Source organism: Aegilops tauschii, chromosome 4 (assembly GCF_002575655.3).
Source record: "Aegilops tauschii subsp. strangulata cultivar AL8/78 chromosome 4, Aet v6.0, whole genome shotgun sequence".
Lineage (NCBI taxonomy): Eukaryota > Viridiplantae > Streptophyta > Magnoliopsida > Poales > Poaceae > Aegilops > Aegilops tauschii.
This window is the reverse complement of record NC_053038.3, coordinates 527,362,610-527,387,441: the sequence shown is the minus strand read 5'-3', so window position 1 is coordinate 527,387,441 and position 24,832 is coordinate 527,362,610. Positions and strand designations below refer to the sequence as shown.

Below are 24,832 nucleotides of genomic sequence, written 5' to 3'. Positions count from 1 at the left end.
AGGAGGCTGGACAGGTGGGTGGACTGGTACCTCATCTAGTTGATGGTGGTGTGTCTATCCTACAGTACACCGATGATACGATCATCTTTATGGAGCATGACTTGGCAAAAGCGAGAAATATGAAGCTGGTGTTATGCTTATTTGAACAATTGACCGGGTTAAAGATTAACTTTCACAAAAGCGAATTGTTCTGCTTTGGTAGAGCCAATGACGAACAAGAGGCTTATAGGCAATTGTTTGGGTGTGATTTGGGGACTTTACCTTTTACGTACTTAGGTATACCAATCCACCATCGTAAGCTGACAAACAAAGAATGGAAGTGTATCGAGGACCGCTTTGAAAAGAAACTGAGTTGCTAGAAGGGCAAGATCATGTCATACGGAGGCCGATTAATTCTGATAAATTCGGTCCTCACGAGTATGCCTATGTTTCTCTTGTCGTTCTTCGAAGTCTCAGTTGGAGTAAGGAAAAGACTGGACTTTTATCGATCACGTTTCTTTTGGCAGACCGATGAACTAAAAAGAAAATACAGACTTGCCAAGTGGGATATTATCTGTCGACCGAAAGACCAAGGGGGTCTTGGCATTGAGAATCTTGAGGTCAAGAACAGATGTCTTCTCAGCAAGTGGTTGTCGAAGTTATCCGTCGAGACTGATGCCACTTGGGCGCAGATTCTCCGTAGCAAGTATCTTCACTCCAAAACTTTGTCCCAGGTGACCGCGAGGCCGACTGACTCACCTTTTTGGAAAGGTCTTATGAGAGTCAAATTAGCCTTTTTTAATAGGACAAAGTTTATTATCGGTAACGGTACTAGCACACGATTCTGGGAGGATACTTGGCTAGGAGAGACCCCCCTTGCGATTCAATATACGTCTCTGTATCGTATTGTTCAACGACGTGATGCTTTAGTTTCTACGGTACTTCAATCCATTCCCCTTAATATTCAGTTCAGGAGGACACTAGCCGGCAATCGTTGGGAAGAATGGCTTCATCTAGTGAGTAGACTGATGGAGGTTCAGCTGTCTCAACAGCCCGATAAATTACGCTGGAAGCTTACTAGGTCTGGAGAGTTTACAGTTAAATCAATGTATCTTGATGTTATCAATTCAAGCTCTATTCCTAGCTCCAAATATGTTTGGACTGTCAAAGTTCCTTTGAAAATTAAAGTGTTTATGTGGTTTGTGCATAAACAAGTAATATTAACCAAAGATAACTTGGCAAAGCGTAATTGGACAGGACCTACTAGGTGTAGTTTCTGTGATCGGGATGAAACTATCAAACACCTTTTTCTTGATTGCCCGTTGGCCAAAGTTCTATGGCACATGGTCCATATTGCATTTAATATTACTCCTTCGAGTTCTATCAGCACGTTATTTGGAACGTGGCTTAACGGGATAGAGTCCGAAATAGCGAGACACATTCGCGTAGGAGTATGTGCTTTATTGTGGGCAGTCTGGAACTGCAGAAATGATTTGGTTTTTAACAGAACAACAAATATTCATTTTTGGCAGGTTATCTTCCGAGCCTCTGCGTTGATCCGTATGTGGTCGCTACTCACTCCGACGGAGGCCAGGGAGCGTTTGGTTACTGGATCTATCCGCTGGGAGATGGTAGCACGGGATATATTCAACCGGTTTGGATGGCGGTCATGTAATAGGATAGGCAATTAGTTTACCTATCTTTCTTATGCCAGCCGGTTGTGGCTTTTTGTGGCTAGTTTGTTTCTGGCCCTTTGGCTCTTTGTGAACTTTCTTTATTTTCGTTTGAGACTTTAAGACCTTGTTGAACCTATTTGCTTATTTATTTAAGTTGGCCGTATGCATCGTTCTGATACAGAGACCGGGGAGTCTCCCTTTTCGAAAAAAGATAAAAAACGGTACAAACAACTCCATAGTTCAAGCCCAACCCCACAAAGCTAATCCAAATGATACAAATAAATCAGATAAAAACGATACTATGATGCAAATATAGTGATTACATCGATGATAAGCTAGATAACTACTCGTTTTCATCCTCCTCGGTAGTGTAGTCCGACGACAGAAACGCGTCGTCCCACTGAGGATCATTGTCGCCCCAGGTCGACGCAATTCCCAGGTTGCACTAGGCTTCCGCAAGTGCCTTCCGTTGACGCCGGTTTGCCCGTTCTGCAGCTCGTACCGCCCTCCTCTGCGCCTAGAACTCGTTCTTGGTGGCGAAATCCTCCGGGAAGCGCTCACGCCACACCACCATGGCGTGCTCATCCGCCTCAGCGATGAGGAGGCGGCACTCCCGCCTCCGCTGGATGCGGTGGTCCTCCTCAGTGACTAGCCACGGGGGAGGTGCGAGGTCCTGCGCTTGCTGTCGCGTCCGCGCGTCCGAGAAATTCATCTGTGCTCGTGGCCTCCTGAGGCGCCACGCCGCCGCGTCATATGCGCGGATGGTCTCGTGGGTAGTCTTGAAGGTCCCGAGCCTGAGGCGTGTATCATCGGAGCTGATCTCCACGTAATGCACGCCGGAGGGGTGGGTGTGGACGCCGCGGTAGCTGGAGCTACTTCGGGTGCGCGGCGGTATGGCGGCGGCGCGGGAGGCGGCGGCGGTGCGCTGGAGGCGAGGAAGAAGGGCACGACGACGGAGAGGCACTGACAGAGGCGAGGAAGAAGGGAGAGAGAAGCCACGGAGATGGCCCATGGCGGTGCGCGCTGTTTTCTTTAGTGCGCCGACCGGTCTTGCGCGCGGAAAATCAGTTCTTTTTTTTTGCGCGCGCCAAAACTAGCGCCCTGTTGGAGATGCTCTTATATAAGGAAGAAAAGATTTTTCGGTGTTAAAATGGAAAAAAAATTAAGACGATGTTAAATAAGGAATTCACTCATATAGTTATGTTTTTGGGAGAGGGGAGGGGGGAGGGAAGTGGAAGGATGACAAGACTGCATCACCGAACACATGTTACTAGCAAAATATATCATCCCCGAATTCATCTTTGACGTAGTCCCCCTTAGAGTTAATTTCATTTTTTACTGCTAAGTTTCACGTTTTGATAGGATTTACCGCATTTAAGAGAAATTTCTCCATTTTACTCCACTTAACTTTTCGTATTAACTCACAAAGGCATTCCATATACATACAGATGGGTACCAATATATGTTGAACTGATGATATATTACATATATTTTGTCGGGCAGGCAAGAACTATTGGCGTTGAAAGTCGATCTATTTATTGGATTGGTTAGTTCAATTAAATTAATCGCCCGAGGAGCAATGGTTTTTGGCTGGAGTGAGCATGGGTACATACATGTATATATTGTGGATTAATATCTACATGTATGGATTAAGATCATATATGGATTAGAGACTTTCCTCCTCCTCAAGAAAAGTCTCCTTCCTCCTCCCCTCGGCGCTGCCGCAGATCCGCCCCGCCTCCGATGGCCTTTGTCCTGTGGAGGTGCGGAGGATCTCAGCCCCCCGATGGGCGGGAGGGACCCCGTTCTCGTTTTTGCTAGGTTGAACGTCTTGGTTGGGGCTGTGTGGCGGTGGCGATGTCCCTCGTTAGCAATAATGTCTCCCACATCCTATCCCCGTCCCGATGGTGCGAATAGCGTTGTCGGAAGATGTGGAGGTGTGTCTCCGTCGGATCTCATGGGATTCGATCGGTGTTGGTCTTCGGTGGATCTATTTGGATCCAATTTTTGTTCGTCTTCGTTCGTGTTGTTTCAGGTTTGACTCTTCCGATCTACAACTCTCTTCACCGGCGATGATTGCTGCTCTGGTGTGCTGGTCCTTTGGGGCCTTAGCACGATGACTTCCCGACTGTCTACTACAACAATGTTTGCCCGGCTTCGGTGATGGAGGGGCGATGACGGCGGCGCGCCTTTGGCTCGCTCCAGTGCTTGTAGTCGTCGCTAGGTGGTCCATAGATCTGAAAATTTCTCTCAAAAAAGATCATATATGGATTAAGAGTAACTAAATTAATCGCGAACTGGGATTTTTGTCCCATATTGTGGAAAATGAACTATTGGCGTTGAAAGTCTTCATGTACATTGGATGTTAAACCAATCAAGAACACCACAATTATCATCGTCCTCCTAAGATTTTTCTTTTTCTTACGAAAGAGTGACAACAACCCTAATCTCTGTACATCCATCATTTAATCATTATCCTCTTAAGATAGCACATATCCTATTGCCCCATCAACACTATTTCCACATTGTGCAACTTGCAACTTAGCCTCCTTATAACTGTTCTGAGGATCCCTTGTGAAAGCAGGCGGTGCAGAGCTGGAAACATTCTTCTTGATTTTGTTCTTCTTATCATCCTTTTCTTTTCCCTTCGACCTAGAATCATCTCTAATCCAATTATTCCCCGTGGTATTGGTCTGCCCCACTTGCAGCACATCACTTTTGAAGACGAAGAAAAATGCGCATGCATCCACACAACACCCCTCACGTCAAACACATCAGACCAGCCTGCCTAGCTCTCACGCAAATTGTCAAAATCTCTTGCGTGACACCCACATGAGAAACAACAACTTTTTCCTGAAACTGCCTTAAATCTGTAACCATGCAATAGGTGGGATTACCTTAGCACCTACAATGGGCTTCCAGCGCATGTATTGATATAAACCTACTTATGAACGAAAAAAATGCACTTAGATAACTACTATGTGGAAGAAAATGAAGTAAATCAACACACCGCTTACAAAAGCATACTAATTCAACATTAGATCGCACTACTTCTTGGCCCATCCATGACTAGATTCATATTTCGTCGTTGTGGTCGCGGTGAGAGGTGGGTCGGAATGAGCATACCCTTGCCTCCGCGTACACCTTTCCAGGCCGACAGTAATAGCCTTGTTCCGGCGCGCAGTGCGAGTCGTGAGAGCATATGCAGAGCCCTTCAATGGCGCAACTCTTGTGGACGATGTTGGGGCTCCCATCGATGCCGAGCACGCGGTCGCTCCACTCGCTAGAGAAGACCCCGTCTGGGTCATACCTCTCCTTCACTTTGAGGAACTCGCCGGACTTTGCGTACTTGGCGATGGCGCCGTCGAAGGCGAAGTTGCGGTTCTTGCCCCATTGCGGGACGGCGCCATACTTGCGCAAAGCCATCTGTTCGAGCTCGTCGATCACATCAGAGTGAGCACGCGGCCTGCCCTGGGTGTAGCTCCGGTAGTAGGTGAAGTCAAAGTTGACCGAGTCCTCCGTCTTGCCGAGGTAGGCGGAGGAGGCCCCAACGTAGCGGATGAGCACGCCCATCTTGGCGTCGAGACTGCATAGGGCGCGCGGGTTGAGGTCGCGGAGTCGTTGCATGTCGGCGGCCAACGCCGGGGCTTTGGAGAGCGCGACACTGAAGCCAGTGTTGTAGAAGAAGAGGCTCCGAACGCGTGGGTCCCATGGGCATGAGGAGCGGAGCAGGTTGTCCTTGGCATCGATGCACGAGCCGGATGCCTGGATGCGGTGCTGGTACCCTACCACCGGGTATCCCGTGAAGGAGGAGCCGTCGTTGGTGAAGCCGTACGCCTGCATGGGGAACGACGCGGGCAGCACCCCCGCGGCTAGGCACCGTGCCATGTCGCTGCTTTCCTCCACATGCTCCTCCGCGACTCTTGCGACGATGAGCCCGAGCGTCGGGAAGGAGCGGAAGCCGAGGTAGTCGTTGAGGCCATCGCCGGGCGATGAGACATCGACACGGTCGTCCTGGCGGTAGATGACCTTGCCCTGCCGCGGCAGCCACGTCATGTCGCCGAACTCGTGCAGATTGCCCCACACGGCCACCTGCGCTGCCAGGTCAGAGTCATCGCGCTCCAGGAACGTGACGGACCGCTTGAACATCGGCTGCAACTGCAGAGTAACCTGCGCAAGCATCACACACACACACATAAGATTTGTGTACATCGAAGCGATATGTACAAAACTTGTAAGCTGTTCACCGGTGTGTGTGTATGTGTATGTGTATGTATGTATGCGTCACGTACCAAGACAGCCAAGCTTTCATAGGCAAGCAAAGTGACACAAGACTCGCTTCAGCACATTGGCATGCATGCGCATTGGCAACTACTACACGTACGTGCAGGAGTAGCCACGTACGTACCTGCGAGACGACGCCAAGGACGCCGAGCGAGACCTTGGCCGCGTCGAGGTCGGGGTGGTCGGCGCCGAGCTCCCGGACCACGGCGAACCCCTGGCTCGCCGGCGCCGGCGTCACGATCCTCATCCCGACCACGTACTCGTGCACGGCGCTGCCCTTTCCCCAAAGCGAGCTGCCGTGCGCGCCCGTGGCCAGCAGGCCCCCGATGCTGACGCCGTACCAGTAGGGCGAGTGCGGCAGCGCGAGCCCGGCGGCGGCGGCGTCGCGGATGAGGTCCCGGAGCACCATGCCGCCCTCCACGGTCATCAGCCCCTGGGCGGCGTCGATGCTCACCGTCCGGTTGAGCCGCGCCGTGCTGATGATGGTGCCGTCGCGGCCGCCCGGGCAGGCCAGCTTGGGGAAGCTGTGGGAGTGCCTGGGGACCGCCTTCACCTTGCGCTTGGCCGCGACGGCGGCCGCCACGGCGGCCACCAGCTCCGCCTCGGTGCGCGGGAACGTGGCGTCGGCCGCGCGGCAGGCGGTGCGGTCCGGGAAGGAGCCGTAGACGTTGGCGAGGGTGCAGTCGGACGTGCCGCGGGCGCAGGTCACCGAGTCCGGCGGAGGGCTGGAGCCGGCGGGGCGGCTCAGGAGGAGGCCCAGGGCTAGGAGGAGAGCCGCCGGAAGCAACGAGGACGACCTGCTAGCCTCCATCTACTGCGCTGGTGGCAATGGCATGGACGTACGTACTTGAATGCGAGGGAAGAAGTGGTAGCTCCTAGTACTTGCATACGCAAGGCCTTGGGTAGACGGTAGTGAGTGAGCTAATAAATGGAGAAGATGCTTATATGGCCACGTACGATCGATATGATATCCACGTACGAGTGGCCCATGCATGCATACTTACTACTCCTACTCGGTGGTATCAAACCAACGTCTTTCCTTCGCCCTCATTCAACAAGTTAGTTCACTATACTTATGTTTTAGTTTAGAATAGGAATTTTAGCTGGTTTAGAGTGTTTCAAAAGAGGATATATATATATAAATATGGTGAGTTGGGATGGAAGTCACATCAATATTTGGGAGGACAACTGGATTCCCACCAGCCATAATCTCAAGGTGTTAACTCCTTATAAGCATAGAAGAAATTTGTGTTGACATCCGATTTTGGCATGGAAAGAAACGTGGTTAAGACAGACTCGGATGAAAAAGTGTTCTGCATGAAAATTCTTTGTCCCGCCGAGACAAACATTTTTGCTCTTTGAATCTTCTCAATCCAAGATCGTATGCAAAAGTTACAGCAAAAACAATGCACTGCAACATCGGAATTTTACCCTATAGATTTAGAGATGATGGCAATTAAAAAAACACAATCACAAATTTTTTTGCAAACATTTTAGAAAATCTGAGAACATATTTCGAAGCAATTCAATTGTTGGAAAGGCGAATAATTTTTTTAAAATGTGATCAATTCTTTTTATTTTTTGATCATTTTTTTCTAAGAAACTAACTTTTTCGGAATCCAAACATTTTTTTAATGTAAACCAAATTTGAAAAATTTGACCATTTTTAGAAACTATGAACATTTTTTGGTATCCAAACATTTTTTTAAAATGTAAACCAAATTTGAAATTTTTGATCATTCTTAGAAACTATGAACATTCTTTGGAAACATGAATATTTTTCGAAATTTGTAACATTTTTGAAAATGTGAACCAAATTTGGAAACTATGAACATTTATAAAAAAAGTGTGATTTAAAAAAAAGAAATAACAAAAAGGAAATCAGAAGAATAGTAGAGGAAAGAAAACCGAAAAGTCTGGTATAGGAAAACCGAAATAAATTATAGGGCACCACTCTCAAAAGTCACTCCGACCTTCTCTGGTATGGACAAGTGTCGCACTGCACGTGCGCCACTTGTTGCAACCTGGAGGTTTTTCTTTTTTCATAGATTCATTTTTTCAAAAAAAAAATTATCTCTTGAACCGTGTGTTCAAATCACGAACTATTTTCATGTTGAATTTGTCACATCAAGATATTCGAAACTAGTTTCATGTTAATAGATTTTGATGAATTTTTTTTGCATGAAAAAACAAAAAATACCAAGAAATCAAGAATTAAAAGAACAAGAAACAAAAAAAACAAAATTAGGAAAAAAACAAAAACCAAAAAGACAAAACCGGGAGCCTTGGTTCACGTGAACTTTTTGAAGATGTGGACCCATAGGGCACTAAGAGGAAGCGGCTAGAAGGAGGAGAAACAATGACAGCCCATGGCCCAATAGAGTGGTACGTCAAAGCTGGGCTGCATGCCGCGAGCATTTCATGTAAAATCTCGAGACGAGTCATCAAACCTTCATGGATTACAAGTGGCACCCTCGGCGCCGCATGTGAACCATCTTCTTTTTGCAGGTGACAGACTGCTGTTTTTCAAGGCGAATAGTGTGGGAGCAGATGAGGTCAACCAGGTCTGGATATCTATTGTCAAGCTACGGGACAATGTATAAATTATGGTAAATCATCAATATTTTTCAGCAAGAGAGTTCCGGAAAGTGTCCAAGATGAGATCAAAGAAACACTCCAAGTTCATAATGAATCTCTCAATGAAAAATATTTGGGTATGCCTACCGATGTGGGATCTTAAAAAAACGGAGCTTTCAAGTTTCTGAAAGATAGATTATGGAGTAAAATTCGAGGGTGGATTGAGAAAACACTCTCTACAACAGGCAATGAAGTTTTGGTTAAATCGGTGGCGCAAGCTATACCTGTTTTCTCTATGTCTTGCTTTAAGCTTCTAGGGGACTTTGTGAACATCTCAACATGCTCATAAGGAAGTTTTGCTGGGGCAGCAAAGATGGTCACCGGAAACCTAGTTGGGTATCTTGGGAGGCGATGACTCAAGCTAAGTCGATGGGTGGATTGGGCTTCAAGGACTTTGAACTTTTTAATCTTGCAATGCTAGAAAAACAGGGCTGGAGGATTTTGCAACAGCCAAACACGTTGAGTGCCCGGATCCTCAAGAGTGTTTACTTCCCAGATTCAAAGATTCTGCAAGTGGAGTTAGGGTCACGCCCGAGCCAGACTCTTGAGAGCTCTAAAAGAAGGTGTGGAAATTTTGAAACTGGGTCTCATCAAGCGCGTTGGTAATGGGAATGAGTAAAGAGACTTGCCGGTAACGAGATTGAACTAGGTATTGAGATACCGACGATCGAATCTCGGGCAAGTAACATACCGATGACAAAGGGAACAACGTATGTTGTTATGCGGTCTGACCGATAAAGATCTTCGTAGAATATGTGGGAGCCAATATGAGCATCCAGGTTCTGCTATTGGTTATTGACCGGAGACGTGTCTCGGTCATGTCTACATAGTTCTCGAACCCGTAGGGTCCGCACGCTTAAAGTTTGATGACGGTTATATTATGAGTTTATGTGTTTTGATGTAACAAAGATAGTTCGGAGTCCCGGATGTGATCACGGACATGACGAGGAGTCTCGAAATGGTCGAGACATAAAGATTGATATATTGGAAGCCTATATTTGGATATCGGAAGTGTTCCGGGTGAAATCGGGATTTTACCGGAGTACCGGGGGTTACCGGAACCCCCCCGGGGGTTTAATGGGCCTACATGGACCTTCGTGGAGAAGAGGAGGGGCGGCCACGGCAGGCCGCGCGCCCCCTCCCCCTCTAGTCCGAATTGGACAAGGAGGGGGGCGGCGTCCCCCTTTCCTTCCTCTCTCCCTCCTCCTTCCCCCTTCTCCTACTCCAACTAGGAAAGGAGGGAGTCCTACTCCCGGTGGGAGTAGGACTCCTCCTGGCGCGCCTCCTCCTGGCCGGCCGCCTCTCCCTCCCTTGCTCCTTTATATACGGGGGCAGGGGGCACCCCAAAGACACAACAATTGATCATTGATCTCTTAGCCGTGTGCGGTGCCCCCTCCACCATAGTCCACCTCGATAATATCGTAGGAGTGCTTAGGCGAAGCCCTGCGTCGGTAGAACATCATCATCGTCACCACGCCGTCGTGCTGACGGAACTCTCCCTCAAAGCTCGGCTGGATCGGAGTTCGAGGGACGTCATCAAGCTGAACGTGTGCTGAATTCGGAGGTGCCGTACATTCGGTACTTGGATCGGTTGGATCGTGAAGACGTACGACTACATCAACCGCGTTGTGCTAACGCTTCCGCTTTCGGTCTATGAGGGTACATGGACAATACTCTCCCCTCTCGTTGCTATGTATCACCATGATCCTGTGTGTGCGTAGGAATTTTTTTGAAATTACTACGTTCCCCAACAAACTCCACTGATGTTTGGATGGATAACTGGATCCCTAGAGATGAAATGCTTTGAGCTTATGGCAGCAAGATTGCGAATCCATCGAGGCTGGCTTCAGACTATTTCAATCTAAGCACGAACTCATGGGACAAACAGAAAGTTGAACAGACTTTTATGCCAATGGACGTCGCGGCTATCCTAGCTATCCCTATATGTACTCGCAACTTTGATGATTACTGGGCTTGGCACTTTGAAAGAAACGGCAACTTCACAGTCCGCTCGGCCTATAGGATGATGGTGGCGACGAGGAATCGGAGGGAAGCTTGGCTCGAGGGAGCTGCGGGACCTTCGATTATGCGTACTGAGGAGAAGTCATGGAAATTATTGTGGAATGTACAGGTACCAGCAAAACCAGAATGTTTCTGTGGCGATTAGCAAAACAGTCTCTCCCTACCGAAGATGTTCGAGCACACCGCAACATGTCTACCACAAGCTCTTGTGGTCTTTGTGGCTCACGGGATTCCTGAAGACACTCCCTCCTTGAGTGCTCAATGGCAAGATGTGTCTGGGCATTAGAAGATGGGGAAACTGTAGACCAGATGATTGCCACGAAGGAACCGAACGCGAAACAGTGGATCTTCACTCTTATGGCATCTTTGCCTCATAAAGGTTTTGTTCGAGTGGCTGTGACCCTTTGGTCGATATGGACGACACGGCGGAAATTTATCCACGAGGGGATCCCACAAAGCCCGTAGGCCATCCATCTTTTTGTGAGCAGGTTCATCAGAGAACTTGAATTAATTCATGCAAAACCCCAGCTTAATTTACAGGGAGCCCCCCGGCAAACTAGGGCGGCACATGCAAGGCCAAGAGCTCCACCAGCGGGATATGTAAAGATTCACGTGGACGGAGCGGTGTATCGAGATCGAGGAGGGTCCGCTGCTGCAGTATGCCTGGACCATGCTGGCAACTACTTGGGAAGCTCAGCCGTGGTCATAGCCGGAGTTACAGACCTAGCCACCTTAGAAGCAGTCACGTGTAGAGAAGGACTTGCTTTGGCAGATGATCTTCTTCTTGGGAACCTAATCATCTCTACGGACTGCAAGCAGGTTGTCGATGACATCAAGAATGGCAATCAGCGATCCTATGGGTCGGTGATAACAGAAATCAAGATGCGTTCTTTGAGTTTTGTCTGTAATTGTATTTTTGAAAGCCATTCTGTCAACGGTGAAGCTCATAGTTTAGCTAAGCATGCACTTTCTCTCGGTGCGGGGCGCCATATGTGGTTGGCTAGCCCTCATAATCCGAAAATTATCGCACTCCATGTGGATTATGATCAATAAAGCTTAGCTTTGTCCTAAAAAAACTAGACCGAGTACTGCAGAGATTGACCGACAACTGCAGCGCTGGCACAAGGCATTGTAGCAAACATTTTAGAAAAAATGTGAACATCTTTTGGAAAAATTCGGAACATTGTTGGAAGAGCGAACAAATTTTAATACATGTGATAAATTTTTCTGATCATTTTCTCTAAGAAATGAGCATTTTTGGAATCCAAACATTTTTTAAAACGTAAACAAAATTTGATATTTTTATCCTTTTTTGAAACTCTGAACATTCTTTGGAAAACATGAATATATTTTGAAATTTGGAAAATTTTATTAAATATGAACCAAATTCAAAGTACCAACATTTTTGAAAAGCAGAACATTCTATTTAAAAGTGCAAATACTTTTTTAAATTTGCAACCTTTTTGTTTTTCTAAAAAGTGTGATTTTTTGGAAAACAAGAAAGAAAAAGAAATAACAAAAAGGGAATCAAAAGAACAACCGAGAAAAGAAAACCGAAAAATTTGGTATAAGAACACCGAAATGTCTTGTATGTGTTTGCTACCTAAAAATGGGCCGGTCCGATTAACTCGTCCACTACCCCCTCCTATGCGTTTTTGGAGTCAGTTTTACCGGCATCATGAATTAATAGGTACCCCTTTCAAAAGTCACGTGCACCTTCTCTGGTGTGGACAAGTGTCACACTGCATGTGCGCCACTTGTTGCAAACCTGGGAGGTTTTTTTCTTTTGTAGATTCATTTTTTCAAAATGTTTTATCTTTTGAACCGTGTTCAAATTATGAATCATTTTCATGTTGAATTGGTCACATAAAGATATTCGAAACTAGTTTCAAGTTAATAGGTTTTGATGATTTTCTTTGCATAAAAATAAAATGAAATTACCCATTAGTACAACAGGGAAGCAAGTGGGAAATAAACATTATCGTTGGACTGAGTACTGAGAGCAATTGTAACGTTGGAACAAGGTATTGTAGCAAACATTTAGAAAATATGAGAATTTCTTTTGAAAAAAATTGGAACATTTCTGGAAAAGCGAACAATTTTTTTTTAAAAGTGAACAATTTTTATTTTTGATCATTTTTTTAAAAATGAACTGTTTTCATAATACAATTTTTATTGAAATTTTGATAATTTTTTAAAACTATGATCATTCTTTGGAAAACACGAATATTTTTTGAAATTCGGAACAATTGTTTTGTCAAAACATTATCTCTTGAACCATGTGTTTAAATTTTAATCAAAGTTTTTTTATAAAATGTTCATAAATTTAAACACTGGTTTGTATTCCGAAGAGGTTTATTAATAAGAAAAATGTTTCTTGATTTCATAAAATGTTCTTGGATTTCGAAAAAAGTTCAACAATTTAATAAATGTTCCCAAAATTTAGGAAGTGGTCCTATTATTTCTAAAATGTCCACGAAATGAAAAAGAAAAGTAACAAAAAATAAAATCGAAAGAAAAGGCAGAGAAAGCAAAAAACCATTTGAGGGAAGGTCTTAGAACCTTCTCAAAACTGGTAATTTGGAGGAAACACGAATAGGCTAGACCATATACTAGGCGTTTTGTTAGGGGGAGGCTGTGTTTGATTGCTATTCCCCGACCCATGCGAGGAATAGGACCTGGCCCTAAAATTGGAAGGGTGGTAAAAATACAAGAAAAAAATGTGTACACAAGAATGTGGGAGCTCCTATATGCCGCTCACGCGACAAGTAGTCGCCCTTTCGCACAGGGGGCCCCGGGTGGACTGGCCCATTAGTATCACAAGGAAGCAAGTGGGAAATGCATAGTAGCGCTTGGCAGAGTACTGCAGAGATGGACCGAGCAACTGCAACGCTGGAATAAGGCACTGTTGCAAACACTTTAGAAAATATGAGAACACTTTTTGGCAAGAATTTGGAACATGGTCGGAAAAGCGAACAAATGTTTAAAAATGTGACAATTTTTTATTCATTTTTTCTAAAAATGAACATTTTTGGAATTGAAACATTTTTAAAATTGTGAACAAAATTTGAAATGTTGATCATTTTCGAAACTATGAACATTATTTGGAAAAGATGATTTTTTCGAAATTAAGAACATTTTTTATTAAAACGCGAAGAAATTTTCAAAACTGTGGACATTTTAGGAAAACAGAACATTATATTTCAAAAGCGCAAATACTTTTCAAATTTGTGACCATTTTTAGATAAATTGCGATTTTTTGAAAAAAGGTAAAGAAAAATAAACAACAAAAAGGAAATTCAAAGAACAACAGAGAAAAGAAAACCGAAATGTCTGGTATGTTTTGCTACCTAAAATGGGGCGGCCGAATTAACTCTTCTGCTGCCCTCTCCTTTGCATTTTTGGCGTCAATTTGACTGAAATTATGAATTAAGGGGTAACCCTTTCTAAAGTCACTCCCACCTTCAAGTGCTGCACTGCATATGGGCGACTCGAAGGAACCTAGGAGTTTTTCTTTTTAGTAGATTTTTTTTTCTTTTTGAAATGTGTTATCTCTTGAACCATGTGTCACATAATCACGAATCATTTTCTTGTTGGATTTGTCACATCGAGATATTCGAAATTAGTTTCATGTTAATATGTTTTGATGGATTTTTTGGGCATGAAAAAGCAAAAAGATTTTGTTTTCTATGATAAACTTGGTCAAACATTATGAAGTTTGAGTTGAATCAATTCTAGTATGCAGAGTAAGTGAATAAAAACGGAGGGAGTAAGTGGAAAAACTAATTGAACATTTTTTAATGGAATTGAAACATTTTCCACCTTCCCCTCCTTTGTTTGAGATTTAGATCGGACCTGCTAGACTGTTGATGCATCGAATCGAATAGGGAATTTGCATGCGAGCATCACAACTTTTGGTGTTTGATTTGTGTTTGAGTCTTGATTTATTGATGAATGTGAGAATTGGAAAGGATTAAAGAAAGAGGCAGAAATGGCGAGAGTCCTAAACGGTTTGGGCGGCCCAAGCCTAAGTATATAACGGAGAAAAAAGCGAGTTGACGAGAGGAGACAGGCCTCGGCCCACTCTCTGGCGTGTTCCAGAGCCTTCCACCCTCTCTCTCTCTCTCTCTCTCTCTCTCTAGAGCGGCAACGCTCCCGCCCTCTCTAGACGAAACTGTCGACTCGACTCGACTCTAGAGAGAGAGAGAGAGAGAGAGAGTTCCAGAGCATTCCCTGCGGTGCGCACAAAAGCAGAGAGAGAGAGAGAGAGTTCCCAAACCCCAAATCCCCAAAACCCTAGAGAGAGAGAGAGAGAGAGAGAGAGAGAGAGATGCTGCTCCTCCGCGCCGCGCGCCGCCGAGACCTCGCCTCGCCGCTCGCCACCGTAAGCTCCTTTCCTTTCCTGCGGCGATTTGGTCGAATCGAATCGAGGAGGCTTCTCTGTCGGATTTTGCAAACTGCTTAGGTTTCCATTTCGCCTAGTAGCATTCATGCCTTTTTACCCCTCTGAAAAAAATATAGTGTATTAGTCTGTCTCCTAGTAGAATCATGGCTCTGCTGTGTATACATACATACTACTGCGCCTAGGTAGGTAGGTAGGTAGAGGTGACTCATTTTGTTGCTCCTGTATATTTTATATGTAGTACTGCTTACTGAATGAATGAATGATGTGCATCTTTCTTCAGTTTGATTGAAAATGTCCCCCTTTTCGTGATAAAATGCTGTGATTCTGTGTTTACATTGTCTCCTAATAGAATAGAATGTTTTAGGGCTTAATTGATCAATCTGTCAATGCTGTGCTTACATTGTCTCCTACAGTAGAATTATTACGGCCCTGCTCTCTACTAGTGCTGTAGAGGTGAGTCTGTGTTTTGTTCTACACATGATGATGCAAGCAGTTATGGACTGCTGTTTCTTTCATATCTACTGCCATCATATAAAATGCCATGTGCTAGCATGCCTTGTTGCCTTCCTGAAAAAAGCATGTCCGTAAGCGTCCAGGATTACTATGTTTCTGTATGTATTGCTGTAGAGGTGACTGAATTTGTTCTGTACATGCAAGTGTGGACTTCTAGGAATGATTGTGCGTACTATTATCATGTGCCATGTTCCTTATTAGCAAACCATCATTGACTTGGAACAATTTTTCATGCAAATGAGCGGGTTAATCAGGGGTTAGAGTATCGTATTTTCACTAATATGCATCTTTCTTCCGGTTGGGAAGTGTTCCCTTTGGTTGTTTGTGCACAGGATAGATCTGCCCACCAAGACACCAAACTGTTTTAGGGCTTCATATTGTCAATGATGTGGCTTCCTGATTATTGATTGTTTACATTTCAGCTGACCGCCAACGTCCAATCAACATATGCTGCTGCAAATGTGTGCTCCAGATGGGGTACTTTTGCAAGAGCTTTCAGGTAACAACCTTCTTGTTTTGGTTTATACAGTATAAAACTTGGCGAAGATCGTTGCAGCGTGCATATCTAACTAACTCGTCTCTGTGCTTTTGTTCCTCAGTGCAAAGCCAATTGGAAATGAGGTTATTGGAATTGATTTGGGAACGACCAACTCATGTGTCGCGGTTATGGAGGGAAAGGTGTGTCGTGTGGCCCCAGCATACTATACTCTCTCTGCACATACTCCCTCCGTTCGGAATTACTCGTCCAAGAAATGAATGTACCTAGATGTATTATAGTTGTAGATACATCCATTTTTATGACAAGTAATTCCGAACGGAGGGAGTACATGTTTTGTTCTCTGCTAGTTTCCTCCTGTTTTAAATGGTCTGAGCAATTAAAACCTCTCTCTAAATGCAGAATGCAAAGGTGATTGAGAATTCAGAAGGCGCCAGGACTACACCGTCAGTTGTTGCTTTTTCTCCGAAAGGAGAGCTACTCGTGGGAATTCCAGCCAAGCGGCAAGCAGTGACCAACCCACAGAACACCTTCTTTGGCACAAAGCGTATGATTGGGCGTCGCTTTGATGACCCACAAACACAGAAGGAGATGAACATGGTACCATATAAGATTGTGAAGGCTCCCAATGGAGACGCTTGGGTTGAAACCACAGATGGCAAGCAGTACTCGCCGAGCCAGATTGGTGGGTTTGTGCTGACCAAGATGAAGGAGACAGCTGAAGCTTACCTTGGCAAATCTATTTCCAAGGCTGTCATTACAGTTCCAGCTTACTTCAATGATGCTCAGAGGCAGGCCACCAAGGATGCCGGCCGTATTGCTGGACTTGACGTCCAAAGGATCATCAATGAACCAACTGCTGCTGCTCTGTCTTACGGAACAAACAACAAGGAGGGCCTGATTGCTGTATTTGACCTTGGAGGAGGAACCTTTGATGTCTCGATTCTAGAGATCTCCAATGGAGTGTTTGAGGTCAGTGTTTGTTGTAACTTGTCTCTTTCTTACTAGTAGTTTACTTCAGTAAGGAAATTAATTAAGTTGTTATATAAAATAGTGCTTCGTTTCCATCGCTGATATGTTGATTGATTACGTTCTTGATTGTCAGGTCAAAGCAACAAACGGCGATACTTTCCTGGGTGGAGAAGACTTTGACAATACTCTGTTGGGGTTCTTAGTGAGCGAGTACAAAAACACTGAAAATATTGATCTGTCAAAGGATAGATTGGCCCTGCAGAGACTGCGTGAAGCAGCTGAGAAGGCGAAAATCGAGCTCTCCTCAACTACCCAGACTGAAATCAATCTTCCCTTCATCACTGCTGATGCCAGTGGAGCAAAACATCTGAACATCACACTGACAAGATCAAAATTTGAGTCTCTGGTGAATGGTCTGATTGAGAGGACCAGAGAGCCATGCAAGAGCTGCTTGAAGGATGCCGGCATAACCACCAAGGATGTTGATGAGGTCCTCCTCGTCGGTGGAATGACAAGGGTTCCAAAAGTGCAGGAGATAGTCTCTGAGATCTTTGGCAAGGCCCCCAGCAAAGGAGTCAACCCAGATGAAGCTGTGGCCATGGGTGCTGCTATTCAGGGTGGCATTCTCCGTGGAGATGTGAAGGAGCTTCTTCTCCTTGATGTTACCCCGCTGTCACTTGGTATTGAGACTCTAGGTGGTATCTTCACCAGACTGATTTCCAGGAACACTACCATCCCCACCAAGAAAAGCCAGGTTGGTAATCATGTTCCCATTCCTCCTGAACTAGTATGGTTGTGTTTTGTTTCATTTCTTGGCTGATCCTACTCTGTTTGCTAGCATTGTATTACTTGTGATGTTCATGTGGTGGTTGTGTCGAGAGTCATTGATAGATGGTGCTGACTACTCTGTAATAGTCATGTTTGTTATTCCGCAAATCGGCCTTGGACTATTTGTAGTCATGTCCTCTGATAGGTGTTTCTTCTATTTCAATCTCTGTAATAATGTTAGCTTGTTTGCATTTACCTCTTGGTTGTATGTTGATCTTACCCTGTTTGCTATAATTGTCTTACTTGAACATTAATAAAATTTGCCATTCCATCATAAAATTTGATGTTTTGTTCATCTGAGGTGTATTCAGCAGCTTGCTTGCCATCTGGTTTCCACACCAGTTATATAGTTCCGTTTCGTGTCATTTTTGGTGGCGTACCGAATGATGTTACTCTGTTTGCTATCATTGTCGTACTTGAGGTGTTTATGCGAGGACTCCTATGTTATAGTCATGATTGTTGTTGCTTAATTGAACTTTGGATTATTTTGTTTAGAAATGCCCTCTGATAGATACTTATTTTCTATCGATCTCTGTAATACTACTGTTTGCTTGCTTTCATCTCTATGGCTATGCCTTTCCTAAGATCTGGCTTCCTCATAGCAGAGTACTGATTCACCCTTTCATAGTAGAACATTAAATTATTGGCTTCCATATGATAGAAAATTTCATCTTCTGTTCATCTGATCTGTATTCAGCAGCTTGCTTGCCATGTCCATGATGTTGTTTGGTAGCATACACATAGTAAGAAGCAACAATGTATGTGCAGGTGTTCTCAACCGCCGCTGACAACCAGACGCAAGTGGGCATCAAGGTGCTGCAAGGCGAGCGCGAGATGGCAACAGACAACAAGCTCCTGGGCGAGTTCGACCTGGTGGGCATCCCGCCCGCGCCGAGAGGCACGCCCCAGGTGGAGGTGACGTTCGACATCGACGCCAACGGCATCGTGACGGTGTCGGCCAAGGACAAGGCGACGGGCAAGGAGCAGCAGATCACGATCCGGTCGTCGGGCGGCCTGTCGGAGGCGGAGATCCAGAAGATGGTGCAGGAGGCGGAGGTGCACTCGCACAAGGACCAGGAGCGCAAGGCCCTGATCGACGTGCGGAACACAGCGGACACCACCATCTACAGCGTGGAGAAGAGCCTGGGCGAGTACCGGGACAAGGTCCCCGCGGAGGTGGTGTCGGAGATCGAGTCGGCCGTCGCGGACCTCCGTGCTGAGATGGCCTCGGACGACGCCGAGAAGATCAAGGCCAAGATGGACGCGGCCAACCGGGCCGTGTCCAAGATCGGGCAGCACATGTCTGGCGGTGAGCCGGGGTCGCAGCAGGGTGGTGGTGGTGGCGACGAGGCCCCGGAGGCGGAGTACGAGGAGGTGAAGAAGTGAGTCTCGACTGCGTTACTTACTTGTAGAGGCAATCTTGTGATTGATGTTAGTTACTCGTGAGATGAGACCTGGGCTGCGTTAGGTAGTTTTGTGGTGCTCTGCTGAAGGTGGTAGGTTAAGAGGATTACGTACGTACGTGTGTGTGTGGTGTAATATAAGTTTCCTGTGTGTTTTTGTCTGTGGTAATGAAGAAACGTGGTAGTAATTAAGCTGCCTGTTACCCATGACCATGAGAGATGAGATGAGATGATTGGGTGGTGAGCACAAGGAAGCCTTTTTAGCTGTGCTGCTCATGGACTAAAAATTTCAACTTCGTCAAGGAAGCCAATGCCTGTACCTTTTCACCTATCACGGATTCCTTAGAACAAATTCTCCAGCTATGAAGGTCAAGAACAAGTAGTGCAAACAATTAACAGCAACATGGCAACTTCCAAGCCGAGACCAGTACTGGAAATTTATGCAGCAAACATGGAAGTGACTTGGTGTTGCCATCGAGCACCCTTGGTACTGCCGCTCGCGCAAATTGCTGCTACTACTTGTTTTAGTACTGAAATCAATCACCGTATTTAGGAGCCATACACCATTTGTAAGGGAAGGACTGCCTATTAATTAGCTCCCATTATTCAAACTTGCACACAGTCCTGTATCCCCAAATACTAGTGATTTCCACATCATTCACAAAATTGCAAATGCCTTTTCCTCCGTGAAGTATGTATGAACACACAATACAGGATTGTTCTTTTTAACCACGTACGGTAAACCGATAACTAGCCTTAGCGAATGAAGTGAAACAGCGATGAAAAGTGATTTCTCCATTCATCACAATATCGCACCGCCAAACCATCCATATTATTATCGCAGTTGGTAGTATTTAACAGGGATGGCCGGAGGGCAGAAGGCGGTTAGGCGAGGCAGGGCGGGTGGGAGAAAGAAGAAGGCACTCCTACGAGGGGGAGGGATTCCAGTAAAACTGAATTTGTTTTCAGTGAACTGACGCATATATATAGGTGTAGTGTAGGTAGGGCTGGACACGAGCCGAGCCGAGCCGAGCTTGATCCGAGCCTGGCTTTGGCTCGCTCTGGAGCGGCTCGGCTCGGCTCGCTCATCCAACGAGCCTACTTCAACCGGCTCGGCTCGCTCAGTCAACGAGCCTACTTCAACCGGCTCGGCTCGCTTTGGCTATGGCTCGGCTCAGACCGAGCCGGCTCGTAAGCCAGTTTCTCCCAGAACCATTTAATAGTACAGACCTCTGTATATAGTGCATATACTTGATTTTTTGCGGCAATTAAACCTATATTTTGGAAAACAAACAGTTTATACTACTAAAAATGAACAATCCAGCAGTCTATTGTTTTAAGAAATGGTCATACTAATGAAAAATAATGTTCTTATATGAATTCTTCTACAAAAATTGTAACAATGGAACACATATGAGAGAAAGAATTGGGCAGCATTTCTATTGAATTTTGGACAACACTTCAATTGAACTTTACACAGGAAAACATCAAATATTGACAGCCAAACAAGGAAATTTTGCATAGCATAACACTTACCACTTTGACATAAAACTTAGAAAATGTTGACAGCCAAACAATGACTAGTGAAAACCACATAATACAAAGTTCATAGTTCATCACAAGTTCACAACAACATTGTTGAAAGTGCATGGTTCATCACAACATCATTCAAGGTCCATAGTTCATCACCACAACACACATAATTCGAAGTTCATCACAACAAAAGAAATGGCACGAGATGATCACGTTGATCTCAACAATCCACATGAGAAGATCATGTAGACATCCATCTTCAAAATAGCAAGAGCAACACCCACATGGCGAATATCTACATGTAACACAGATTTGTAAACTTGATATTCTCAATATGTCAAGATAGGAAAACTGAGACATGTAAAAACATTAGTTACCAATTGTTGTCACCCCCCACATCAACAATCTTGGGCAACTTGATATTCTCAACATCGTCCTCCTCATCTTCATCCCTCTCCTAATTATTTGTAAGTTAGCCACATACAAGAAATAGACAGAAATCATAGAAGAAAAAGATAGGAACCATACCACCACATTGAAGTCCTTATGAGAACCTTTGATATAACTAGCACCGCACACCAAGGCTTCCACCATTTCTGGTTTCAAAGAACTCATGTAGTCATCTAAAACCACACAAGTAGACATATCTAAGTTCAAGCATAGGATGACATGTTGACAAGCTAACATCCAATGTAACAAGTAGACATACCTAAAACTCTTCCACCCGTGCTGAATTCCGAAGACACGGAGGTAGCTCACAATCTTGACGCTCACAATATGAGGGTAGAATATGTTGGAGGTGGGATATAATTGCCCTGAAAACGCAGTGGTCACACGAGATAAAGAGAGGAGCAATGGCTTAATAACTTCAAACTTGTCCCATTCTTCTTTTTCCGGCTCCCATTGATAGTTGGCATTTGAAGCTGCATAAGAGGACAAGGCTTCCCTATACGAGCAGGCTGTATCAAGCATCTTGTACGTTGAACTCCACCGTGTGACACAATCAAGATGCAAATGGTCGCCAACCTTAACACCCAATATTTTGCAAGTCTCAGCAAACTTGTGGAGGCGACTCGGTGACTTCTTGAAATACTTAACCGTCTCTCTCAAATTCTCTATCAAAGGGGTCATGATGGTTGTCCCATCTTGCACCACCAAGTTGATAATGTGTGCACAACAATGGACATGGAAATATTTGGCTTCAAAGTCCGTACCTACAAAAAAAAGCAAGCATATGACAATATATTCAACCAAAACAGCACACATATGAGCATATGTACAACAAAAACAGCAAGAATATGACCATATATTCAACCAAAACAGCAACACACATGAGCTTGCACAAACATATATTTGACATTTGGATACCAAAAAGAGCACACACATGAGCTTGGACAAACATATATTTGATATTTGGATACCAAAAACAGCACACACATGAGCTTGCACAAACATATATTTGACATTTGGGTACAAAAAACAGCACATATGAGCTTGGGCACACATAAATTTGACTTTCAAAAAGCAAAAACAGCACATACACAAGCTTGCACAAATATATATTTTGCACGTACATAACTGCGAAGATGTAGCCTCCCTCTCATAGTAGTTTGCGGAGCCGGAGGCAACGGCGATTCCGGCACACACGCCAGCGGCCGGTGGGGTCAGGGAGACGTCGAGGCGGAGGTTTCTTTTTTACCCTATACAACAATTCAGCGATTGGGACATTGCTGGAATCATTTGTCAGCTTCCTCGGCAGTCGTGTAGTAGCTGCTGCATTGCCCTTCCCATTCCCCTTCTGCATCCTCAGATCCATCTATCCATTGATCCATCACATGCGTACTAAGTTCAGGGAGCTGCTGCTAGCGATTGGGATTTGGGAAGGAAGGAAGTACCTGCTCCGGCTCGTCACGTTCCGCGAGAAACCAGGGGAGGCGCGTCCGTCTACGTCCGGTGTGGGGAGGAACAGTCGCGCCGCCCGTCGCCGTCGGTGCCGAGTTGGCGAGGAAGCGCGGCGTCGCTCGTCGCCGTTGATCCAGATTTGTGGCGTGGCGAGAGAGAGGTGAGGCGGCAGAGCAGAGAAAGGGAGAGACGAGAGACTGGTTGTGGTTGCTCGTACGCTAGCTATTGTGATCGATGGTGGAATTGGGCTGGGCCGCAAGCGAGCCACCGAGCTGGACCGGCCGAAACTCGGCTCGGCTCGGTCGCGAAACGGGCACGTTTTCAGACCTCGGCCCGCTCGATAATCCTATCGAGCCGAGCTGTAACGGGCCGAGCCGAAAAGCTCGCTCGTACGTCCAGTCCTAGGTGCTCCTTTGTCTCAAAAAAAAAAGTGTAGGTGCTCCTTAATATCACCTCAAATTTTACCGTTGGTCTAGTAACTGAATCCCCTTAGCTTGGCACTGCCAAAACTTATATAATCTGGAAATTTAGCCTTGCTTCCAAAGTAGGAGTAATTAAGGTATGACGAGGCCAGGGGTGACACAAACATGGACAGCCAACATGAGGTGGAGCAAGGGGGGGTTGTTACCACTGCCGTAGCCTCCGCCGCCGCCGGTACCGACGGATAGGCTCGCGCAGCCGCGGGCGTCGTCCTAGACCTAGACCTAGACCTAACAGCAGCACACCATCATCCGGCCTTGCTCTGCCTCCCCATCGGGACGCCGGCGGAGATTCGATTCTGGATGGATGGATAGAGCAAGGAAGGCGGGGTTGCCGTGTTACTACTTACTACTGTACTTTATTACGGGCCAGGCCGGTCTCACCTTGCGGGCCACCACGGCATCCCCACCAAGTTATTAGACTCAAAATAATTCATCTCAAAAAAAAAAGTTGACTCAAATAATAATAATAAAATAAATGTACCTGCGGTCACTTTTTTTTGCATGGTAATACGTGTCTCATTTATATCATAAAGAATAAAATACAAGTCACGTAAAGACCGACATGACAAAACTGAAAAGATATCTGAAGTTGAGTCCGAAGCACAAAACAGTCCTTGTACTCAAAAATACGCTCACAATACAATCGGAAAAAAGAATCACTGAAAGATTTATTTTTAAAGTAAAGTTATTCACAAACTAGTGATTCACACAAAATTCAAATTTAAACTATCCAAATTTGAAAACTATTGACACTAAAAGAAAGTTTATATTTTTTTTTACCTAAAGCAAAAAGATTCACAAAGAAACTCTAAATAAAGCAAAAAACAACTCAGAAACAAAGGCCCCCCTTTAGTCCCGGTTGGAGACACCAACCGCGACTAAAGGCATGGTTGGTGGCTCCAACCGGGACTAAAGGGTGGCGCATATACATAGAGCACTTGAAATTTTTTCAGTTTCCCTCTGCTTCTTCGAATTCGACCACTACAGAGGAGATCGCCGCCGCCCCCGACGCCGTCGCCGCCCACGCCGTTGTGTACCTTGTTTATAACAACTTTCTTACTAGCGATGTTGATGTGGATGCCATTAGGGGTCAGTAAGCTAGGGTTGACACGATAAAACCGCAAGTTTTTGCATTGTTGAAGTTAGGGAGAGAGAGCTTGTGGTACCGATGAAGTTGCTAGCTGCAAGTGTCCTGATGATATGTGTTGTTGGTGTGGTGTTCAATCTGAAGAAGTAATGCAGTGAAAGTGTGCAAAAAGTAGGCCTCAGTTAGTAGGTGCATTTTGAGCTTAATGATGTAAGATGAAGTTGATGATGTCATGTCCGAATCCCATTGTTTACGTTTATTTTGAAGCTAATGGTGATGTCTCCTATTTATGATATCATGTATGAACATGTTATTTGAGATATATGCAGTCCTTGTTCTATTGTCTCGCGTGGTTGTGAGTATGCAATTTACTGTTGTCAAGATTAATGAATGGGAAGTGGATGTGAGTATGCAGTTTATTTTTGACAATTTTTTTTACTTGCAAGCATTCTTTGACTACTTGTCTCATCTTTGCAAACAAGATATCCTTTATACCCACTTGTAGTTTGGCGGGATTGGTATCCATATGTGGGATAACCATTGACCGTTGTTAATAACATCCCTTACCCGAGCCCCCATTTGACATAAAGTATTTACAGTTCATCATTTAGTA

General features: G+C 45.2%; 3 protein-coding genes across 3 annotated transcripts; 1 reads left to right on the top strand and 2 right to left on the bottom strand.

The window, feature by feature from the left end:
* Positions 1 to 2,172: 2,172 nt before the first annotated feature.
* On the bottom strand, positions 2,173 to 2,667 carry LOC109762940 (uncharacterized). The gene has a single exon (XM_020321823.1). It carries the CDS (start codon positions 2,665 to 2,667, stop codon positions 2,173 to 2,175), a length of 495 nt encoding a protein of 164 aa, XP_020177412.1.
* Positions 2,668 to 4,502: 1,835 nt separating this feature from the next.
* On the bottom strand, positions 4,503 to 7,129 carry LOC109762941 (probable L-gulonolactone oxidase 4). The gene is made up of 2 exons (XM_020321824.4): positions 6,064 to 7,129; positions 4,503 to 5,825 (listed from the first exon to the last, which is right to left on the bottom strand). Exons 1-2 carry the CDS (start codon positions 6,748 to 6,750, stop codon positions 4,731 to 4,733), a joined length of 1,782 nt encoding a protein of 593 aa, XP_020177413.1. The 5' UTR covers positions 6,751 to 7,129; the 3' UTR covers positions 4,503 to 4,730.
* A 7,576-nt stretch (positions 7,130 to 14,705) lies between these two features.
* On the top strand, positions 14,706 to 19,407 carry LOC109762937 (heat shock 70 kDa protein, mitochondrial). Its single transcript, XM_020321820.4, has 6 exons — positions 14,706 to 14,982; positions 15,939 to 16,015; positions 16,116 to 16,194; positions 16,415 to 16,984; positions 17,118 to 17,738; positions 18,581 to 19,407. The coding sequence occupies exons 1-6, from the start codon at positions 14,929 to 14,931 to the stop codon at positions 19,196 to 19,198; spliced, it is 2,019 nt and encodes a 672-aa protein (XP_020177409.1). The 5' UTR covers positions 14,706 to 14,928; the 3' UTR covers positions 19,199 to 19,407.
* The last annotated feature ends 5,425 nt before the right edge of the window (positions 19,408 to 24,832 follow it).

What these genes read in the sequence shown, in the direction of transcription:
- LOC109762940 (XM_020321823.1), bottom strand. Translation starts at nt 2,667, where the DNA reads ATGGGCCATCTCCGTGGCTTCTCTCTCCCTTCTTCCTCGCCTCTGTCA.
- LOC109762941 (XM_020321824.4), bottom strand. Translation starts at nt 6,750, where the DNA reads ATGGAGGCTAGCAGGTCGTCCTCGTTGCTTCCGGCGGCTCTCCTCCTA. An exon ending in TCCTTGGCGTCGTCTCGCAG is followed by an intron (nt 5,826 to 6,063) that starts GTACGTACGTGG and finishes ATGCTTGCGCAG; the next exon opens with GTTACTCTGCAGTTGCAGCC.
- LOC109762937 (XM_020321820.4), top strand. Translation starts at nt 14,929, where the DNA reads ATGCTGCTCCTCCGCGCCGCGCGCCGCCGAGACCTCGCCTCGCCGCTC. An exon ending in TCGCCTCGCCGCTCGCCACC is followed by an intron (nt 14,983 to 15,938) that starts GTAAGCTCCTTT and finishes TTTACATTTCAG; the next exon opens with CTGACCGCCAACGTCCAATC. An exon ending in ACTTTTGCAAGAGCTTTCAG is followed by an intron (nt 16,016 to 16,115) that starts GTAACAACCTTC and finishes TTTGTTCCTCAG; the next exon opens with TGCAAAGCCAATTGGAAATG.